Raw genomic sequence first — 23,453 nt, 5'->3', positions numbered from 1 at the left:
AGGGGTGGCAGACCAGCTAGCACCACCTGCGAGGGCCAGGCCCCCAGAGATGGGCTGTCCTGCAAAGGGATTCCTGAGGCTGTTCAGGCCTGTCTCAAACTACAATGAAGGTCAGAAGAGACAGAAGAAATGGGGCCCTGGCAATATCCCCAACACAGAGGCTTCCTCTTGTCAGGCCTTTTTTTTTTTTTTTTTTTTAACATTTTATTTATTTGAGAGAGAGAGATTGAGAGAATGAATGGGAGGAGGGGCAGTGGGAGAAGCAGACTCCCCCTGGAGCAGGGAGCCCGACGTGGGACTCGATCCCAGGACCCTGGGATCACGACTGAAGACAGACGCCTAACCGACTGAGCCACCCAGGTGCCCTGCCAGGGCCTTTTGATGCTGCTAATGTTGTTTTTCTTTTAATCTACGAATAATACAAAGGACACAGAAGAAGATACTTGCTTTGCAACATCATGGCAAAAAAAAAAAAAAAAAATACAGCTGTAGCAATAGCTTGGCAATTTTATAACAAAAGACAGGCTCATGCTGTCCAACTGCCAAGATCAGGAAGAGAGGCAGCAAGGACCGTCCTGCCCCACAATGCTCTGGAGAAAAAGTGAGCATGTCCCTCAGTGCATCTTTTTTTTTTTTTTTAATGTTTTATTTATTTGAGAGAGAGAGACCGAGATAGCGAGAGAGAACACGAGCAAGGAGGAGAGGGAGAAGCAGACTCCCCACTGAGCAAGGAGCCTGACCTGGGACTCGATCCCAGCCCTCAATCCCAGGACCCTGGGATCATGATCTGAGCCAAAGGCAAGCGCTTAACCGACTGAGCCACCCAGGTGTCCCCATCAGCGCATCTTATTGAGACAAGGGGGAAGAACCAGGAAAAATAACCCAGAAGTTTCGTCAACATAAACCATCTTAGCCATAAAGAACTACACTAAATATAATGAAGCTGCAAATCAGCATTTCTAAGCATTTCACTTTCATTCAGATTTAATTAACAAGTTAATCTATTACTCTGATGAAAACTCTTTTAGTTAGTGAAAAAAAAAGACACGCAACCTGAGGACAGTCTGATTGTGCTTTATTGAATACTACCCCACGCCCAATATTTACAGATGTAATTAAATGGAATTTATAACACTACCAAGTGAAGCATTTTAAAAAAGTTAATCTGAGACGCTCTCCACGGAAATCATCAATTCATATGTGTAAATACAATACAATAACTAATTAAAAATTTTCAGCCAATATCCAAGGTGGTTCAGTTCATAAAAACTCTATTTTCAAGAAGAGACAAGTCTGAGGAAATAAAAAGAATTTTCAGAAAAATATTTCCATATCTAGTCACAATCTTCCAGTTTCTCTGTAAAAGAAATCAATAACAGTTATAGACATTCTAGCCACCATGAATTAAATATAGATTTCTCAATTGCATGACTCTTTTCCTTAATGCCATATTTAGCTTGAAGGATAGAAAAACTATTCTTCTTTTATCATGTTTTCAATAGGTTTAAATATTTTTTATGTTTAAAAAGAAATACATATCCAAATTTAAACCAGCACCTAAACTCTATGGCCACACGTTATTATTACCTTGAGTCTCCGTTAGGGATAGTCCACGGAAGGAACAATGGTCAAAAGAGATGGTATTGCTCTAACTAGTCCTAACTGTGCCTTGCTGTAGAACCCAGTTGCTTTCACAGACGGTAAGAGGACACCAGACGCACAGGATCTCCCGCAGCGTGGCTGCAAGAACACCAAGGGCATGTGGACTGATGGCCCAAGCTTACACCTGTGACGTTCTCAAAGCAGAACTGCAAAACATGCAGGGGTCATACTGGCAGATCGGGGGTGCATTATTTTCTCTATCTGTACAAATTTAAAGGTATCTCTCTGGTTTTAGATGGGCTAGGTTTACTCCTCAGACATAGAATTCAAGAATTACAGTATTTTTTTATCTTTAAAAAGTATGGGCTTATGTTATTACACAGAGCCTATTCTCCCTTTTTCTTTGAAAGATGACAGTTCTTCAAAATGTATTATTATTATTACTATTTTTAAGACAATCCTAGATATTAAAATGTAAATATCACATGTTAATATTAAAATATTAAATGTAAAATTTAATTCTATCTATGCATTTGAAAAATGCCAAGATAAACTATAGCAGTGTGTCAGCGATGGCAACTTCTTTCTATATTAAAACCTGAAAACTGGGGTTCCTGGGTGGCTCAGTCGTTAAGCGTCTGCCTTCGGCTCAGGGTATGATCCCAGGGTCCGGGGATCGAGCCCCACGTTGGGCCCCCTGCTCTGCTAGGAGCCTGCTTCTTCCTCTCCCACTCCCCCTGCCTGTGTTCCCTCTCTCGCTGGCTGTCTTTCTCTCTGTCAGAAAAATAAATAAAATCTTTTAAAAAAATAAATAAATAAAAATTAAAATAAAAAAAATAAATAAAACCTGAAAACTAAACAGGTTTTAATGATATTTATTTTTTTGCTGAAGAGGCAGATAAGCATAGAAAATCATAATAAATAAATGTCATTTATTTCCCACAACTTAAAAACATTCACTTGCCAAAAAGGATTCTGGAAATGGTGGCGGTGCTGGATTTTTCTTTTAAGTAAAAACTTCCCTAGACATAATAAATAGGTTTCCTGCTCAACAAACCTATTTTTAGATAATATAAAGGCAAATTTCATGTTATGGATCATCATATAATTTGAATTCACTGTAGTCCAAACCAATGGTGCTTAAAAGACCATTTTTTAATAACAGAAATTAACCCTATTCATGAACGATTCAAATGACTGATAAAATTATACAGAAAGGAGGGTAAAGTTGGAAGAGTGGAGTAAGATATATCTACAATCAACGGCATAGCGCATCTCCGTCTTCACTGATTGCTCCATGCTAATATATGCACGCATCTGTTTATAGGCACCAGATGAACATACAGCTGATGTGTTTCTGTTAAGTGTAAATATACCACTATAAATTTCAATTTTTTTCTGCAATCCACATTTTGTTCTGGAAACTGCCAACACACAGATGACCGTGGCTCTTGGTTAACGGCACGGTCACGCGAGTGACATATGCCAGCTTTGTCCAAATGCAGGGCTGACTTACCAACACAGTCAGTAGTTGATCATTTTTCGAAGGGCATCGTAGCACTTCCATTTGTCTGGGATGTAGAATGGCTCGAAAATGTGAGGAAATGGTGTGTCATAGCCACATACTCTTGATATAGGAGCCTCCAGGTTCAGGAAACATTCTTCCTGTGGAGAAGAATACAAACAGTTCACTTCAAGAATATTTCTTTTTATTCACAGACAGACATGAAACATTTCCACTTAAAATGTAATTCTATCCAAGGGCATTAAAATAAGTAAGCATATTGTAATGTAAAAAAGAAGGTTAAAAAATAAAGTAACACACAGCATGTTTGGCATGACCCCAGTTTTATTTAAAATGTCTTCATACATGCATGCATTTATGCCTGTACACATAGCTCTGGTTTAAGCCTCACTGGGAGTACACCAAACGTGTCGTCCTATAAATACAAATGTAAGGCATGACAAAATCGTAAGAAAATGTTCACAGGAAACTCTGCAGCTTGAAATTAGTGATGGCATATGTGTTCTCTTGTTTCCTGTATTTTTCAAATTTTATATACAATGGACATGTATTTCTATCATAATAAATGTTTCTAATCACTCTACAGTCAGACTGAACTTCCAGCCAGTTACTTAACCATGTTCTGGATTCTCTCATGGCCAGGCTTTTGTAGATGCTGATGGGTCCCCGGCCAATTCCCAGCCCAAGCCCATCGCTCTTTGCCTGACTGATGTGTGCACATCTCTCAGATAGCATGCTAGGAGTCACCTCTGCTGGGAAGCCTTCCCTGGTGGCACTTCCCCAACCCCACACCACTGACAGAGGGGTTCCTGCCCTGAGCTCTCACAGTACTGAACTCAGCAAGATCCACTGTAGTTGCCCAATTATCTGTCTCTCCTGAGAGACAATGAACTCCAAGAGGCTAGAGGTCAGGTTCAAAAGTGCAAAATCCCAACCACATTTGAGGAATCCTATAAGAAATTATCTTCAGAAAAAAATTATTCTGGTGACAAATTCAAACTTGAAAATCAAATTTTTAGAGAGTTAAAAAAAAATCTAATGAGAGATATGTGATTAAACTGTTCCTATGAAAATGATATTGTTATCCTTCGCAGCTATCACCTCAAATAAAATCTTGGGTTTTTGCTGATGGTTGCCAGCAGGGAGGAGGGTGGGGGGCTGGGCAAAATGGGTGACAGGGAGAGCGAGATACAGGACTCCAGTTATAGAATGAGTTAAGTCATGGGAAGAAAAAGCAGAGCACCAGGAATGCAGTCAATGATAGTGTAACAGCGATGTAATGGGACAGACGGTAGCTACGCCCGCACTGAAATAGCGCAATGTATAAACTTGTCAAATCACTGAGTCGTACACCTGCCACACTGTGTGTAAAACAAACAAACAACCACACAACTTTAGGTTTTTTATGCATCTACTTTCTATATTACCTTGCTTTACAAAGGATTTGAGGTCCACCTTTCCTTACATATTTTATTTAACCGTATTTTATTTTATTTTAATTTGCTTAATCCGATACTTTAAGTTTTTACTTAAATTCCAGTTAACATTCAGTACGATATTCATTTCAGGTGTACAATACAGTGATTCCACATGTCCATCCATCACCCGGTGCTCATCAAAACAGGTGCACTCTTTAATCCCCTTCACCTATTTCACCCACCCCACCCCCACCTCCCCCGGTAACCATCAGTATGTTCTCTATAGTTAAGAGTCTGTTTCTTGATTTGCCTCTCTCTCTTTTTTGTCTCTTTGCTCATTTATTTTGTTTCTTAATTTCTACATAAGAGTGAAATCATATCATATCTTTCTTTCTCTATTTCACTTAGCATAAATCTCTCAAGCTCCATCCACGTTGTTGCAAATGGCAAGATGTCATTCCCTCCATGGCTGAGTAGTATTCCATTGTGTGTGTGTGTGTGTGTGTGTGTGTGTGTGTATCTCACATCTTCTTTATCCATTCATCAGTTGATGGACACTTGGGCTGTTTCCAGTTTGGCTACTGTAGTATTCTGAAATTTTCATTTGAGCAGAAATTTTTACATAAAGGAATCCTGGTGCTCACTACCTATCCTCTGTGCATATCTCTTCAAGTGACAAGCATATCAGGGCAGAACGGGCCTGGGAACAGGACAAATTAGCATCAAAGAGATCCAACTGGCCATTTACGGACCTCCCTCTGCCCCCATAACCACTGTGATTTATAGTGTCAAACACCAAATAAATGCTGGTTTTTCTTCACAACAGGAGATCTTCATTAACAACTTGAGAACACTAGATACATAAGGTTTAAAGAGCCACCTACGAAATTCCACTACTAATAAGCTCAAAAAAAAAAAAATATATATATATATACACACATATATATATATATGACAGATTGGTGGATTGTTTCTTGACTGCAACAAGTAATTTTAAAGGGTTTTAAATTGTTGACATAGGATTAACTCCGTTTTATTACTTTAGTTGACACTGGCTGTTTTTCCATCTTCATAAACTATCCATGGTCAAACTACGAAGTACAGAAAATCAAAGGTAAACCATTTCACTAAATGCCTTGACTTTACACCAGTTATAAAATAGTACTCCTTCAAACTTGGAAAGCTGGGGCTACAAGAAAACGATCTGCCAGTGTTTGTGAAAATGACTCTTTTCAACATAACGACTAACATCATCAAACTTTTTTTTCCACACAGCAGTGCTCCCAGTTCCTCGAGAATGTTACAGTCACTTTACAAGATACACCTGTGTGTTTGCGTGGGCATAGAAAAAGGTCTGGAAAGTCACACTGGAGCTATAACCAGTGGTCATCCTCTGAGGCCAGGAGTAGCAAAGAGGTGAGAAAGGACTCTCCTTCAGTACTTTATATGTATTGTTTGAGTATTTACGAAACAGGATTACTTTTGAAATTAAATGACACTGACATAAAAGAGTAAAGACTCACCTTCTTGTGCGAATAAAGGTTATTATTTTATGTTAGTTTTATAACTTTATATGTAGCATTTCCTTAATTTGGAAACAATTATTGTACTTTAAGTGGAATGAAAAGATTCTGAAGTACTGTATATAAATAATGTAAAATATATTTTTAAAATCATGGAAGAAACTAATGATGTACTATATGTTGGCTAATTGAATTTAAATTTAAAAAATCATGAAGATAATAGAAAGATACATAACAGAGTACTATGATTCAGTTTTATAAGCATATGCCCTGACCAATTGAAACAGTCTGACATTTTAATGCTTTGCTAACTGAAGTATTATTAAAGAGACTTAAGTTATTCCTTTCCACGGACTTGTGTTAAAACTTCTTGTAAAGAGACTGGAAAAAAAAAATGTTTGGGTCAAGCAGCTGCACAGAGTGACTTCCTACTGGACTGGTTCACACACAAATAATCCATGTGTGGCTATATGTTTCTTTGGGCAACCACCAAAACAGGGCAACCTTGTTCAGCCTGTTTTTTTCATACAGAAGCTACACACACACAAATATTTGAATCTCATTGGCAGACTTGTAGATCAATGTACTAGATTAATCCTCCAGAAAGTATCTATCTCTATTTTATACCGTATTATGACACTATTAACTATAGTAACCATGTGCCCTGAATTTCCAAGACCAACCTGATCAATTATAGTCTTCTTTTCCATTGACTGCATAAGCACACTCATACTTTAAAAACTCTGATGATCTTTGATTCAGAAATAGTAATCCACATAAAATTGGGAAGAAATAATGACCTCACCCACAGGGTTGTGGGGATTACAGGTCCATGGCCGGCACAAGGGCTAACGTGGGGGAGACCAGTTTCTGGTCTCTGTCCTTGGAGAGCTTGTATGTGGACCAGCTTAGACCACAGGGAACCGTTACAGATGTGAAGGTGAGGTTCCAAAGCAGATTATAGTCTAATATGTAACCAGGGACAGCAGAAGAGAACCCAGACGGGTGCCACAAGAACTTTTCTCCAGCTATTCATGGTCCAAAGTTTCACCATGGATCCGGTGAAAGACAGGTGTAAAGGAACCCTCACACCATCACCCGGTAATGCCTACATACATTTTGTTGTGGTGTGTGCTGTCACATAGTCAGGTGCTTAAGGAGACACAGATATTCCTTCCAAAAGACTGTTTTGTGAAATTCTAGTATGTGGTATTCGAAATTTACTTCTGAATGTCTTTTTGTCATAATGAGAATTTTCTTTCTAAAACATGTTAATAATAGTAACCAGTACTTAGGATGTAGCAGAATGGTATGTAATGAATTATACTTTATCTCGTTTAATCATCTCACAAATCTGTGAGGTAGGTACTATATTCCATTTCACAGATGAGGGAAAAAAGGTAAAAGAACTTACCCCAGGTCAAACAGCTACATACACAGCCAGTTAAGATTCCAACCTGACTACCAACCCATGTTCCTAGTCACTTGTCTGCAAAGTGATTGTTGAAGATAGTAATAATGGGAAAAACGAAAATAAAATAGGAATTAAAAGGAATGGTGAAACAGAAGACAGGTTGGGATTGAGGTTTTCGAACAGAGCCTCAAGAGGCATAAGGGGTTAAATTGAGGCTAAGAAGCCTCTTCCGTGTATATATTAGGAAGGTAGAGGCTAAGACATGTGTAGAAGGTAAAAATACACACTTAAGCCTAGAAGTAACACATAAGGCAATAAATAGGTGGTCCCGGGTCTCCGCAACCTCTGAGCTATCCTAAATGACTTAAATAAGCATCACTCAAATTGTTCATATATTAGCCATCTGGCTTGCTATGCATAGTATAACCCGAAAAGGAAGCTGACAATCTGAAATGATAATTCTAAATCATGAAACCATAAATGCAAGCAAAATAAATTCTTTATCTGCCTATTTTCTGCAACAAAACAAAGTTTCAAGTGTCTTGTAGAGATTGCAGAGGACAGACAGCTTGTATATTTTTTTAGCAGGTGAGAGAGTAAGTAAAAATTAATTAAAGAGGATCCGTTATTGTTTTAAGAAAACTAAAATTATCAATAGGTTTCTACAAATTAAGTGCACTGCATTTAGTCCTGTGTTTTGGTGAATGTACTGTCGAGTAGATACTGGGTGTATGTAAATGTTTATAGATTCGGGCTTTCGTGGGATCATTCAGTATCTCTCAGCACTCAACCGCATCTCCCCATTAGAGTTTAAGTACATCGAGCACAAATTCTCCCATCACAGGAGTTATTGCACTGAAAGGCACTCCTCACCGCGCCTTCAGGCACTCTCCACAAATCTTTTCATTGTTTTTTGGCAAAGCGATAGACTATAATTGACACAGCATGGAATTTGGAATTCTGTTCGAAGGGAATCTTTGTTTTCCCATGATTTAACTTCTCCCAGCCTCGGTTTACTTAACAGCAAATGAGAGGTATTAAAAATTCTATTACATTATCCTATTGTCTTGCAACTTGATTGTTACTAGAGGCCTACTTGCCTCTCTAGATTGTACAGGAGCGTATGAAGAGGACCTGGTTTCAAGCTTGACATAGCGCTCAAGAACTGCTAGGTTTTTGCTCCTCTCTTGAGATTTTTCAAGTTATAATAAATACAAGGTGTTTGAAATGACAGATCAAATCATCAATGAAGAAAAGATTCTGGTACACAGAACAGTCAACACTGAGAAGTAATATCCCTAATAGCACTGTGCCTGAATGGCTGCCCTTTGTTGGAGACTTACTAAGCCTTAACAAATGTAAGGAAATACCAAAAATAAGTAAGTGCTGTATGAGGAAGGAGGGTGGGAATCACTGAGGTGATGAGGAGCCAGGCTGCATGCTGGCCTCAGGGAAAGGGAGGGTCCGGTGCTGCCCCCTGGTGGGAATCAGGGAGCCTGGACACGAATTGCCAGTTCTGGGGGCTGGACCAATAGACATTGTGTGGCTGGATGAGGAAGTCAAGAGCTCTGGTAATGGTTAAAAAAATTCTACCTGCCCTCCCCCAAAAGCACATAATTTCCAAGCAATGCTACTATAGCAAATTAGGCTGTCAGTTAGCTACTGGATGGTTACAAGGAAAAGAACCCAATATAGTTGAAGGTAAACAAGGCATAGACACTTTGAAAAATAAGAGTCAAGAATAAAAGACCACTCAGTATCATTTAATTTACTTTTACATCAATCATTTGGTCTTTGTTTTTTAATTCAAGGCAATCCCAGGCTCAGATTTCTTTCTAGGAACAATTTTGGAAACATTTTTATTGAGTTCTAACGACAGAAAGTTGGAGACAGCCTACTGTGTAAGACCACATATTATTGTGAGTTGGAAAGTTGTGAAGAAAAGTTTAAAGGGAGATAAGAACACCTTGTCTTTTATGTATGCTCCTACTTTTTATAGCTGAAATTTTCCTGAAAAACTAATTTTTCTAAACATTCAATGGAAAGTCAGAAAACCAGGTTGCTGTAATGAGAAACAAATCACAAGTTGAAATAGGCAAACATTGCCTATGGGATTACCTGATAAATCAAAATTTTACGTTCCTCTTTGGAATAAGGAAAAACATCAGTTTACGGCTTAATTTCAAAGTAACAGCTAGGAAATTTTTTAAATTAAGTAATTTTAAATTAAATAATTTTTAAATTATTTTGTAAACAAAAAGTTCCACATCACATAATCATTACTATGCCACCAAGAACTCATTTAAACTATGAGAATATACTTTGTTTCCAAGAAGGAATAGGGTGGGGGTAAATTAAGCTATAAATGTAATGAGCACTGAACAAGACACAGAGGTCAGAGAGTTATCATTTCTTCTCTTGGAGAAAAAAAATTAAGAAACAGCTTTAAATAATTTGTGGATGTGCTCAGTTTTAAACCTAAATTCCAAAACCACTGAGTCCTAATTTAGTTAATTTATTAAATTAACGATAAAACAACAGAGATTTTGCTTCTAAGTTCAATTAGTCAACAAGAAGTCATAATGAGCAGTTCAAGAGTTAAACTCTAAAAATATGAAAAAAAAACCCAATATACCAAATGATGCAAACTTGATAGCAAGAAAGTCAATGAACTTAGAGACTTCTATTCTGATTATAGGCTGAACAGTCTTATCTATGTAAGGCTAGACATCCCCCAGCTTCCCAATGCAATCAGAGAATATTTGTTTTAAATCTGCCATGCAAACTTGCCCATAGCCAAAACATGAGCTTTCGCAGATGAGAAAAAATGATTCTGGTGTCTTGAATCACACTTCCTTAGAAATGAGTCACAGAAACCTGCGAGGGCACTATGCCAGCAGCTCCAAATTAATTTCATGACTGAATTAAATAAATACAACTCTTACCAATCTAAAATATTATTTTTCATTGCAGCTAATGGTTTAAATAGTATGTTATCATGTTTTTAAAACTTAGCTTAGAAGAGTATTAGGCTGTACCAAGTTTCCACATAGCACAGACCTATGAAATTAATTCTTCAGACAGCACAGTCCATCATCTGCCCTCAGACATCTAAACTATGCTTATTTTATTTTTCTGATACCCTCTGCACAGGAGATGCATTCAACAAACACTTGTTGATATGAAGTCTCTCACTCTGAAAATACAGTGGAACCAGTGTAACTAAGCGAAACAGTACACTAAGGATATCATTTTATCCAGTTTTCTATAACACCTAAAACACTGCAGTCAAGCCCAGCTATTTCAGCAAAGCTTCTATGTAAAAATCATAATCTTGACTAAATTAAAAGCTGAGATCTCTTATTTAACTTCACTGAAATGTCTTCAGTATCTGAGGACTTTAAAAAAAAAATTCCATTCCTTCCTCTTTAATGCAAATTACTGGCAATCTGGTGCAATTTTTGTTTTCTACGATTTCTTTAGCTAAAGAATGGAACTGAATTCTAAATTAGGATTTTCATTTAAATTCAAATTCCATTTTTAAAATGGAAGCTAATCTTCTGAAGTTAGAAATATTATTTCTGAACTAAATGGGCTTCCCCAGATACAGCCTAGCTACCTAAAACAAAGTTGGAGTATATTAAAACATGCACAGAAATGATTCATGGCTCGAATTCTATAGTTGTGTCAGAATATAAACATGTTAATATAAAATTATCTATGAATCTCAATAGATCCACTGTAGAAACTGAAGTAGAACAAATTTTAAAATAAAAATGTAACATTCAAATCAACGACTTATTACACACTAGGGATTTTTTCTCTCAGAATGATGGTTTTGTAACTTTCACTGTCTTAAAATCAGAAATAAGTGAAAGTAAGTGATAACTCATTTCTATAATTTATATTGTTATCTCAGATCACTTTTTAAGAAAGTACGTAGTGTTCATTATGGCCCAGGGACTGTGCTAACTACTTTATAAATACTAACTCATTTCACTTTTCATAAAAACTAAATTAGCAGCCGCAAAGGTAAAAGTCGCACCCCATCCAAACCACTTTGGTTTTCCAGGTAAAACCTGTCCAGGTTTGGTTCCGCTTTCCAGCTTCCCCCCGACGCGGTCTTGAGCTGAGACCCGCAGCTGCGGCGCCTCCTTCACCTGAAAGGCACGGCAAGAAACAGCAGCTGAGAAAGTCCTCTCTCCCTTCAATCCTCCTGCCCACAAACATCGTGTTTGTTTGCAGCCCTCAGTCTCCAAAGATGTCCTGAGGCTTTCAAAGTTCAAAAGCTAAAGTTAAAGTTCTTTTCAGACATCCATGGGCAAATTCTGACATTTGCAACGTACTGTGGCTACAATGCTTTTGTTAAAATAATTTATATTCAATAGAGGGGGGGAAAGGCAATGCTCTCAAATTTCCACAGACGCTGAAGCTTCTCAAATTTTATAGTTCAGAATTCTTCCCTATAGAAGCAAGCATCGGCCGCAGCAAATTCGGAAAGTGGGATTTCCTGAGAATGCGGGTGCATAATGATAAACATAAGCGACCTGCCGCACTGGGGTCATCTCGTGAACAAACTGCTCTCTGTCAGGTAGGATTCTTGCTTTGTTCGGCAGCAGGAAACTTCAAATACTCCTTTTAAGCAACTTTCGATGCTCGGACAAAGCACTCAGTTTTTCTGATTGTTGTTTTTCCATACAACTAATCCTATAGCATTCTCACACCACCAAACGGTGCTCGGAAGGCAGAAATCAATCCTGGCTGAAGCCACCTGAGGATTCTTTTGTCTCGTGACACAGAAAATATATTCTTTTAGAATTTGGGAAACTGAACCTGCACTAGGAAAATTTCTATTAGGATTTGTCACTGTCCCCATTCTGCAACCTGATTTTAAGTTTCAAGGCTGGTCACAAAACGAAACTACTAGAATAAAGTGATTTCTCCCTATCTGGCACCATCTTTCTAAAAAGTTTGAGAAGCCGGATAAAGAAATGATGGCTAAAATATCTGCTATTGTACGAATGATCTCTTGTTACAATATAAAATTTGGTTTTTGTTACTGCTTTTTCCTTCTCTTTAAATATGTCAAATTTCTAGTTTTATGTTTACTTTATGTTTAAACGCTAAAGCAACTTGCTAAATGTAAAAAAGGCAAGGGCAAGGGAAAAGATCAACTTTATTTTATCTACATAATGCCAAAAGAGACGTGTCAGTGTTTTTACTGAAATTAAACACTTTTTTTTTTTTAAAGTTAATCTTGGGTGTCATAGCAACATAGCCTTTAGGCTTGGTTTTGCTGAATGAATAAATCAAACCTCGTTGTTTTTCAGCAATTTAATTCTGGTCACTAGATCACTACAATTTTACTACGAAAAGCACAGCAGAAATAAATGGTCTAAGGCTATTATCAATTATCAGGGAGATGTAGTCAAAAATTTGTTAATTGGATCCCAGCAGTAGCAGCACTCCCAAAATTTAATAATCAAACAAATTAACAAAGCAAACAAGTTGTGGGCAGGGATCTCTGACCTAAGTAAGAAAAGGCTTGTTAGTGCTCCCACTATTTACATGCACATGACTTCTACTAATACAAGGAATTTAACCTCTTCATTCAACAAACCTAGCACTTGTAATTATTATCTGCATCCAATTAAAATATAATGCAGAACCCAAAATATATTTTTCTCTTTGCAGCATTTACATACCTATGTTTCTACCTTTAAAGTCGGTTAATATTTCTTACAAAGAAGCTTTTCAGATTAAATGTCTATGTATTTGCATATGCACATTTTCAGAATTTCCAGAATCAAGAGATATTTCAGAATTAGAGGAAAAATACACGCACTTCCTTTTTAATGCCCATAATTGGGTAAATATGTGTGCTGATAAGATGAACCTAATTCTCACAAAGTCTATATTGCACACTCACTGTGGACAAACTTCTAATCAGCCTGATAAAACCATAGATACACTAGTGAAAGGTGGTTAGTAACCAGGACTTGGTTCTGGATACTTTTATAGTTAAGTGCAAAAATATAATATTAAAAATGCCAAAGGTACTGTTTTTAGATGAACTAAATTTATGTATTTTCTATAAAAGGGTGATATTCACACAGTTTATTTAGATGGACCAAAGCATTTACTTACTATTTTTTATCTACTTATTTGAGGATGAACTCTACAAAAATTCAATCAGGTCCCTCAATTAGGAATCAGGCTAAAACACACAGCATGGATTCCCCCCCACCAGAGATCAGGGGAGTCTCCCTATTGGTCACATACCACAGACAAGGATGGGCATAAGCACACACGGGCACAAACAAGTGATTCTGTGTAATCAACAAATCCTGGTGAATATCCTGGGAAACATCATGGAGGCCTACCAGGAAAGAAATGTATTTGTCTGTATGCCTATCACTTCAGAAAAAGGGATATGTACACGCATACAGGGAACAAACAGCCAGACATTAACTGAATAGTAAACAAAGAGACGTTCTTACTTAATAACAAACAAGTACAATTGTTTATATAGTCTCAATCCTTTCAGCCACTCTGTGGAGTGGTGATGCGCGAACAGAGGCTGGCAGAGGTTGAGTGAGGTGGCCAAGATGGCGCAGGTGCACACGCTCCTGTTGGGACATGACCCAGCTCGCCTGCTTGCTCTTGGGTGCACTCTGCAGGGCTTTCAATCTAAAAGTGGGCAAGAGTACTGCTCAGATACAAGCAAAATTTGTATTCAGTCCTATCGTTACCCTGTGAAAGAGAAACTGGTAGAATTGCCTACTTGTGGATGCAAGTCCGATCGATAAATACTTTTTAATAAAAGGCTTAGCAGTTCAGTGTCTTTGGGGGGCGATGGTCACTAGGAAAGAGATGGGTCTCTAGAGTTACAGTAGGTTCAGCGCGGAGTTATAGGTTTGGTTTCTTTTAGATGCTTGTCGGGGAGAAGATGGGAAAATGAGGGGAAGGAAGGACATGAATGGAACTTGTTTCTACTATGAGCTTGGATGAGTGCAGGGCGTAAACCGCCACTTTGAGTTCTGAAGCTGATTTTGAATTCTGAGAAAAAACTGGATGCTCAACCAATGGTGGGCTGTAAGTTTAAAGTTGCTTCTACCGTTAAGAGTCAAGAAAATCAACTCACTGCTTCACCAGGAAATGAAACTTGCTTCCTTTCCATTTCCTTATCTACGGGAAAATCTAGATTTAACTTAAGTAGCTAAGTAATTTGATAAGAATGTGACAGCTTTTTGATAGAGTAGGAAAATATTTCAAATAAACATGGGTTACAAGTTTTATCCTAGCCTTAACTTATATTAGAATATGAAATTTAATCCTCTGCTTGCAGTAAATATTTTATAGCTATTCCCCACGGTTAACTCACTTTGTAGAGCTCTAAAACTACAGAAGAAAATTCCTGAAGTATTTAAAGAAATGTCTTTGGAGAATAAAATTAAATTCTTTTTTTTTTTTTGCAATTAAAACGAGAGACAACAGATAAGACACTGCAATTAAATTAATCTGAAATTAAAATGTAAATTTAAGCGCAGTATGGGGTCTCCCTGTCTCAGACTGTACTCACTGGCTTCAATTAGTGGTTATTGGCACAGGCTCCACAGCTGGCACTGGGGTGTTTATTAAATAGCCGTGGGCTCTCATTATAGGTGTAAAGCTAGTTGCACACGCAGAAGTGCCACCAGGTGGGCACGGCTGAGTGCGGACGGGTCCGTCCCCATGCACGCCAACAGATAGGTCCTGGTAGAACTTCAGACATCCCTGAGAAAATATCGCACTTAAAAGCTCCATTAAAAAATTATATATGTATCTAATATAGCTGGGTTATGATGCATTAACATTTCATCGTTTTCAATTCCCAGTCCCCCGAATGAGCGTGCTCCTATGTCTGACATAACAAATCACCAACCCACAAGGATTTTCCTTAGGTTTCCTCAAATGCTAATTATGTAGCAAATCGAATTAAGTTTGTATGACTCACTTCAGCAGTAGGTATTTCAGTTACTTCAGAATTGCCAAAAGGGATCTGAAGCGTCTCTTCTCCCTCCAAAACAATCACGCTGTGCGCCAAACTGATAACCGTGAAACACAGCTGCAGAGCAAATGTGCGGTCCCGGTCCTGTAAATACAGCGTCCACACATCAACCTGCCCTGCGAGCAATTTCGGATTAGAACTACCGATCGCAGGTTTAGGTGACCGTTAGACGAGAATTATACATGAGTATGTTCACCCAGCACAGCTTGAACAATTTCTGTATGTCATGAGAGTTCCTTCCACCTACGAATACTCACTGAAACTCCGAAAACCCCAAACGGTGATAAATAACATTCCATCAGCATCTTGTTGAATTGGTTTTCAAGCTCTATTCCTCACGTGAGAAAAAGTCAAAGTGGCCTCGTGCGTTTGAGAACGTGTTTATGGAAAAACGGACATGCAATGTATTTAGGTAGCCTCGCTCCTGAAGAAAATCACAAATGCTGTATTTATTATAAATGCTTTTTTTTAATGACAGTCGGTAAGTATGCAACACAAACCTGAGGGCATATCTGAGTTACAGAGATGGAACGATTTTTATTTCAGTAACTCAAATAATTTCCAAGGGAGGAAATTCTTTTCAGAGGGGCTCTCCAAACTGGGTGGGTTGCCGGATGCTTAAGGCCATGACCGCATTCCCTCCAGAGGCTGTCAGATCGCTATGGCAACTGCCCTCTCCCTATCAATAAGCAACAGCTCGGAACACTGATGTTCTGTTTAAAAAATGGTTTCCTTTTCTGAGGCTATAACGATAGGAATTAGATTCGAGACTGAAATATACCACTTTTTGTGCAAAACAAACGCTACGTTTGCTGCCCAAGCGGTTTCAGTGGAACTCAGCTTTGTCAATAAATGCAAACACAGGGAGATCAGCCATTGTGCCCCAGTTCAGCCGCAAAACAAGGTAAAGCGGGTGACGTAAACAGTCTAAGGATGTTACAGCTGGAATGGGTTATGTGCAGAGGTCCAGGCAGAAGAAAAAATCGGTCTCCAGGGAGCAAATGACATATCGGAAGCAAAACTGACATGAGAAGAACATATGCTTCCACCCAGCTCTTGGAGTTTCTTAAAAGTAGCACACATCGGAATGGCTGTAGTTCTTATCTGTGGTTATTTTCCGATGTGTAATTATTCCCGTGCAGGGTAATAAATAAGTTGATTACACTGATTCAATGAAAGAACATCTCCCTCCTATTTAAGGAGATACGTGGTTGCCAGCTCTGTCTTCACTGATTCAAGTATCAAGAGCTAAGTCTCTTCAGCTGTGCCTCACTTTAGGCGTGCAAAAACCAACCCTGCAAACCACTGCTTTGTGCAGCTCCGTTGCCTTGGAGGTGTGGTGCCTGACGCAGGGTAGGCCTCAGTAGATCTCTGCTAACCAAACGGTTCTAGTTTCTACTTACACTGTTTCACTCTGGGGCACTAATGAGCTTAGTCACTGATGAGGCAAAAAAAATCAACAAGACAGGAACTGGGGTGTGGACATTTTCACTCCTTAGCAATTACTGAACACCGTCTTACTCATCTACCAGACGCCACAGTATTTATTGTGATCGTGCCCTCGCCTCGTTAAAAGCTTTTCCTGGCTCCCCAAAGCTTATTCTTTATTTATCCCTATTTCCCTCCCAGCCCAGTACAGACATGCACAGGCCCACCTCCACTCCGAAGCTTACCATTTTAGAACGCTGCCTTTACACAAACCTGTCTCTCTCTTCTCCAACTCTCGGATTTTTCTCTACCTTGCTATCTTCACACAGTCCCCTTTACAAAGTCAGCTCAAATGCCCTTTTCCAGGAGACCTTCAGGACCTTGATGTTGATTTTAAAATCCACGTGTTCAATCATTTGTCAAATATTTCGGAGCCTGTTATGTCCCTCCCTTCAGAGTTTTATATTCTAGTGGGGGAACAGGTGTGAGGACATGCTAGAAAGGAAGCGTGCAGGGGTCTGTACTAGGTAATAACAGGGAGCTAGAGCTCCAAGTTACCCAGAGGGCTCAGGAAGGGGTTTTCTGAGGAGGTGGCATTTGAAAACCATGAGTAACCAGCTCTGCCAAGAACCAGGTAGAATGCCTGCCAGGTCACACAGCAAGTACCAAGGCCCAGAGGGAGAGAAGAGCCTGGTGGGATCCAGAGATGGAGAGAAAAAGCTGGTGGGACTGTACCACAGGAAGAGGGGGAGACTGCACATGGTGAGGAGGGAGGGGGGTGGGCAACCAGATGGCCAGGTGGCCAACAGACCAGCCCTGGCAGGAAGACGGCAACATATGGTTTTGATATTTCACATATCTATATTTTAGCGAGTACGTACAAGAGTAGCTACAGAGATTTACAAGATTCTCCAGGTGAACTTGGGGTTCACTTGTAGGAAATCAGAAATATCATCAGAGATGAAGGCTGGAGTTGCCGATGAGACCCAAACCAATACAGGGATGAGGGGAGTAAGTCCAAGTACACAGTATAAACAGATCATTTTGGGGGTGTAATTTGGGGGACATTATCACTTCATCAAGTAGAAAAGTTTCTAAGGATCAACACTGAAATGCCCACTTCTGAGGAAAATAAAAACAGGGCATTTTAGAACTGGAAGTATTTACTATACTTCGTGGCTAACTGGAATCCCTTCTTGGCTAATATTCAAATACTTTTTCTCTTCTAGTAATTCAGTAGATTTACTACCATATCTAGTTCCTTAGCGAGAATATCAATTTCCCATTTACTCACACTACTGACTTCCTCCCCCTATTTCTTATCTCTCCATCTCTCTCAGTGTTTTTTTTTTTATGGTTATATATTATACAGAAAAAGGCTCAAAATGGCCTAGCAACATGCATGAAGATCATATTTTTATAAATGTTATTTATTGTTCCTTTGGCAAGGATTTGGAATCTGCCGCCGAGAGAAACAGATTTTCATGTGTTCAATGTAGGGGCAGTAGAGAAAAACCTTCTACCCCCATTCATGTCCTTTCTGGCTCTCCTGTCACCAAAGCTGATTACAATATAGCAAATTCTGAGCTAGGCCCATACTAATGTTGCTACCTAGCAACCTGGGGTGGTTGTGACGTAATATAAAAAGGAAGGCAAAATATAATTAGAAAGTGTTCCAGGTGCCCAGTTATACAACGTTGAGAAGGGTATATTTGTTTTTGCTCAGCATTTACCTTAATTCTGATTTATAAAAATTCTGATTACTTGAAAATTCTATTCTTTGGAATTATTATTTGGAATCTCTTAGAAAGTTTAATTCCCAGTAGCTTTTTGTTTTGTGAAAAAATGTTCTCTTTGTGAAAATGACAAAACATCTCAACTTCTTTGGTTTTCGGACTAACACTGTACTGCAAAGTCGAGGACTTGGGTCCTTGTCTTGATTCTGTTATCAACTAGGTAAGTGATAAGACAGCGTGGCTCTAGCTTTTCTTAAATCATCCTCACTGCCTGCCAGGGTACACTGATCAGCAGGATAATAAGGGAAATCGAACTCCAGTCACTGAAAGAGTAAATGCCCTTCCTGGATCCCTTTAATAGAAGGCATCCTAGCACACAATGTCGGCACACAGCGGGTGATCACTCAGGAGAGGTTTACTTGGAAAATTCCAGTTTTCACTTATCTTTACATCTTTCAGCCAGGGAGATAGGCAAGGGCTTGAGAGTCATTTGCCCTTCAATACTGAAAACAGAAGTCAACAGATTGTGAACAAAGAGAACTTCGGCCCTGAATTCTTGACAAAGCTTAGACTCAAGGTTGGCAGGTGACCGTTTTGACAATCGAATGGCAAAAAATAAATAAATAAATAAATAAATAAATAAATAAATAATAATAAAATAATAAAATATAGATGGCCACAGAGGCAAAGCCAAACAAACAAACAAAGACAAAAGGAAGATAACAAAAGAAACCCCAAAGACCTTAAGAGGTCACAAAATGCTTTGGTTTAAGAATAAACACTGAAGGGGGCTAACTCCACAGTAAGGTGATCAAAAGTACAGGAGAGGTGGCCATTTTGGTGAAAATGATCTTATCGCCATTAACAAAATGGGTGGGAAAGACATCATCAAACAGAAGTCTCAGAATCTCTTGAGTAAGAAGTGCAGAGAGGGTGGGGGAAACGCTCCTTCATTTGTAACAAAAACCCGGAAGTTGGACAAAATCTTCTTTGATGATGAAATGCATAAGAAGAGTTTCCTGGGGTTAAAAGGCAGGAGCATCTCCTCAAGGGAAGATCAGAACCTCTAGGACAGGGTAAAATGTTAGATTTAACAAAAGTAGGCACAGGACAGACTGGAAGCAAATATCTGCAAATCACTTATCCAGCAGCGGTCTTATATCACAGGATATGTAAACAACTCTCAAACCTCATCAGTAAACAAAGAAATGACCCAATCAGAAAGCAGGCAAGCACAGGAACAGACATTTCATTAAAGAGGAGATAGATACCATTGCCAACACATTAGCTGCTGGGGAAATGAATTCAGACCACAACGAGCTATCACTACACACCTACTGCAACAAAAATAAAGACGGTGACCACACCAACCACCGGTGAGAATGTGATCACCCAGACACCAGTGGTGGGAATGTAAAACGGACCAGATGCTCTGGAAAACAGTTTGGCAATTTCTTACAAAACTAAACGTGCACTGATACCATCTGATCCGGGAATCATACTCTTGGGCATTTACTGTACAGAAGGGAAAACATAGCCACACAAAAACATACACACACACACAATAACTTTTTCATAATAGCAAAAACTGAAAACAACTCAGCTGTCTTTCAATGGGGGAATGGTTAAAAAATTGGCGATATTCACACATACCATGAAAAATGAATCAGTGATAAAGGGGAACAAGCTATTCATATGCACAACAACATGGATGGAGTTCAAAGCCATTATGCTTAGTGAAAAATGTCAAATCAAAAAAAATCCCGTACATATAAACATTGTTGAAATGACAAAACTACAGAAATGGAGGGGTGCCTGGGTGGCTCAGTCAGTTAAGCATCTGCCTTCAGCTCAGGTCATGATCTCAGGGTCCTGGGATCAAGCCCCATGTCGGGCTCGCCGCTCCACAGGAAGTCTGTTTCTCCCTCTCCCTCTGCTGCTCCCCCTACTTGTGCTCTCTCAAATAAATAAATAAATAAATAAATAAATAAATAAATACAATCTTTAAGGAAAAAAAAAAAAACTACAGAAATGGAGAAAAGATTAGTGGTTGCCAGTGAGCTGGAGATGGTAGAGGGTGCAAATATAAAAAGGAACCATGATGGAACAATTCTGTATCTTGATTGTGGTGGTGTCTATTCAAGTCTATATGTGGGATAAAACTGCATAGAACTGTGCGCACACACGACTATGGGCTGAACAAATGGTGAAAGATCTGCAGTCTAGTTAACAGCACTGTACCACTGTCCATTTCCTGGTTTCGATATCATACTAGAGTCACAGGTGTCACCATGGAGGGAAGCTTGGTGAAGGGCACCCAGGGCTGTGACTACTATTTGTGCAACTTCCTGAGTGCCTGTAACCATTCAAAAACTTATTTAAAAGTTTTTGTTTTTAAAGGTATAGGCTAAAAAGAATATCTGATGTGCTCTCTCCATAAGAAAGAAGGCATAGATATAAGGAGGTAGAAAGGCCTAGGATTGAAGTAATAACCAGACTCTTGCGTGGAGTCTCTCAGGAAGCATCTGACTCTGGGAAAATCAGTCTTCTGAATCTCAGTTTTCCTCATTTGTGGAAATGGTAGGTCTATTCCACAGGCTTCTAAAAATTGGATGTGTTTAATTTGAGTGAAGAGCAGTATGTGCTTGGCATACAGGGGACGTTAGTTTCCTTGTTTCTTAAGTCGTACTACAGGATAGGGAAACAGACAGACAGAAGGGAGGTCACAGACCCAGAAGTCCAAATGCCAAATCTGAGGGGAACTCCAGCCTCAGTGACTACACGGAGGACCCCAAAGAGCACAGGACTTCTGGCTCTAGTCAAGCAGTAGCCTGAGGCTCTGCGGCTGTTTCCCTGCAGTAGGAAATCTTTTCTGCAAAATGTGTTCCCAAAATTTAAAAAATAACTTTAAACATAGTTTTACATTTACAGAAAAATGGTGAAGACAGTACAGAGTTCTCATATACCCATGTTCAGTTTCCACTATTAAGAACATCTCACACTAGTAATGGTACATTAGTCACAATTAACAAACCAATGTTGATACGTTATTATTAACTAAAGTCTACTCATTATTCATATTTCCTCAATTTTCCACTGATGTCCTTTTTCCATTCCAGGGTCCTACATTATATTTTGTCCTCTTGTTTCATTGGGATCTCCTTGGCTGTGACTGTTTCTCAGACCTTCCTTGTGTTTGATGACCTTGACAGTTTTAAGGAGTACTGGTCAGGTATTCTGTAGAATGTCTCTCAATCGGGATTTGTCTGATGATTCGCTCATAACTGGAGTGAAGTTACAGGGTTTTTTTCTCAAGTATTTTTAGTCCCAGACTTTAATCCCAAATTGAAGAGAGGTGACTGAAGTCAGACAATTTAAACTTCCAGGAACTAGCAAGTAGTTTTCTGGTCACTCTCCTGTTAAGAAACTGCTTGGGGATACCAAATATTTCCTAAGAACATTATTGACACCATTAAATAGATCAACCTAACCTGTGTCAATTACAACCAAACACAAAACAGTTCTAAGCCTGATGGTTATGATTAGACAGTCTTTAGACCTCTAACAACCTTCTTTTATCTCCCCTGTTAATTCCATTTCGTAGGTTTTGCCAGTCCTTTATCAAGCTCTTATTAGCATTTGTTCCATTTTCTAGGCAGAGTCTGCAGAATCTTACAATGATATATATACCCAGGAACCACATTTTTCTGTTAAATAGTAACCAAAACAAGGGCAGCAATGTGTTTTGCCTGATAATCTCCAGAAATACAATGATGGAAGGCTAGATTCTCCCACAATAACAATGTGGCTAAGTAATGAGAGTTTCCACAAGAATCAGTAACACATGTTATAGACTGGCATATGCTCTCATGTTTATGTAAATAAACTGTTTTGATATAGGAAATTATTAGTTGATATTTATCATATTATATTCTAAAATATCACAGAAAGATTTTTCCCTGAAACACCTGATGCTCAGAGAAATACCATTGCTATAGCATTTTCTGTATGCTATTCAAAATGTCCCCATTAAAAGTATCAAGAATTTACGAATGTAAAATAATTCATTATATTGCATCACTATGCCCCTATATGTAGTGGGCAGTACTGGCTGCCCAGCATCCATTCCCATCTTTTCCCCTTCAAAGAGTACCCAGATTTTCCTTCAGATATCCATTCTTCTTCTTCTGTCTCTCTCCCCTGTATTCTGGGGGAAGCTGACCATTTCCCCAGTTCAAGGGTGGGCCTCCACTGACTTAGCAAATTGGCATATTCCGTTCTCCTGACTTTAGAGTCTCTGGTTCAGCAAACAGGACCTTTCTGGTCTAATGAGGGTGACTCTAGAACACTTGCTTGGAACTGCTAGAGCCAGATGGCCACCAGGAAAGAAGTCAGCCCTGAGATCAAACATTTGATACCCAGCCCCCTCCCATTTGATTTAAGAAGGAAAAGGACAAGGTGACCACAGGCAGGGGCAGGGGGATGGAGAGAGAAGGACGGGGAGAGCAGGGAGGGTAGTGGGGAAAGGACAGGTGTATCAAAATCACCTAGAAGTTCTGCAAACCGCAGGTTCATCCCTGACCCCTCAATTGTTGAGTCACTGCCCTAAAGGACTGGCTGAGCCTCCTGCTACATATGCCAGCACATATACACTAGTATGCTGTTACCCGTATGTGCAAGTCACAGTCCCTCGAGGTACAGTCCCACCTCTCCTTCCTTTAAACCGTGAAAACCTAACAAAACGGTAGTCCATGTTT

At 39.1% G+C, this 23,453-nt stretch overlaps 1 protein-coding gene across 13 annotated transcripts in view; it reads right to left on the bottom strand.

Moving 5' to 3' along the window:
- Positions 1-1,058: 1,058 nt before the first annotated feature.
- The window catches only part of BCKDHB (branched chain keto acid dehydrogenase E1 subunit beta), a 211,416-nt gene continuing 189,021 nt past the window's right edge, over positions 1,059-23,453 (bottom strand). For 2 of the 13 annotated variants that reach the window (XR_005838356.1, XR_005838360.1), the window contains 4 exons: positions 15,479-15,616; positions 11,528-11,642; positions 3,119-3,267; positions 1,059-1,357 (listed from right to left, as the gene is read on the bottom strand). Coding sequence is in view for 5 of the 13 variants with exons in the window: in XM_008684859.2 (XP_008683081.1) it covers positions 14,026-14,172; positions 15,479-15,616 (285 nt within the window). In the remaining 8 variants the exon portion in view is untranslated. The other 11 variants (XR_005838357.1, XR_005838358.1, XR_005838359.1 and 8 more) reach the window with 11 other exon arrangements.

Source organism: Ursus maritimus, unplaced genomic scaffold (assembly GCF_017311325.1).
Source record: "Ursus maritimus isolate PB19 unplaced genomic scaffold, ASM1731132v1 scaffold_29, whole genome shotgun sequence".
Taxonomy (NCBI): Eukaryota; Metazoa; Chordata; class Mammalia; order Carnivora; family Ursidae; genus Ursus; species Ursus maritimus.
This window is presented reverse-complemented; position numbering and strand designations above follow the sequence as displayed.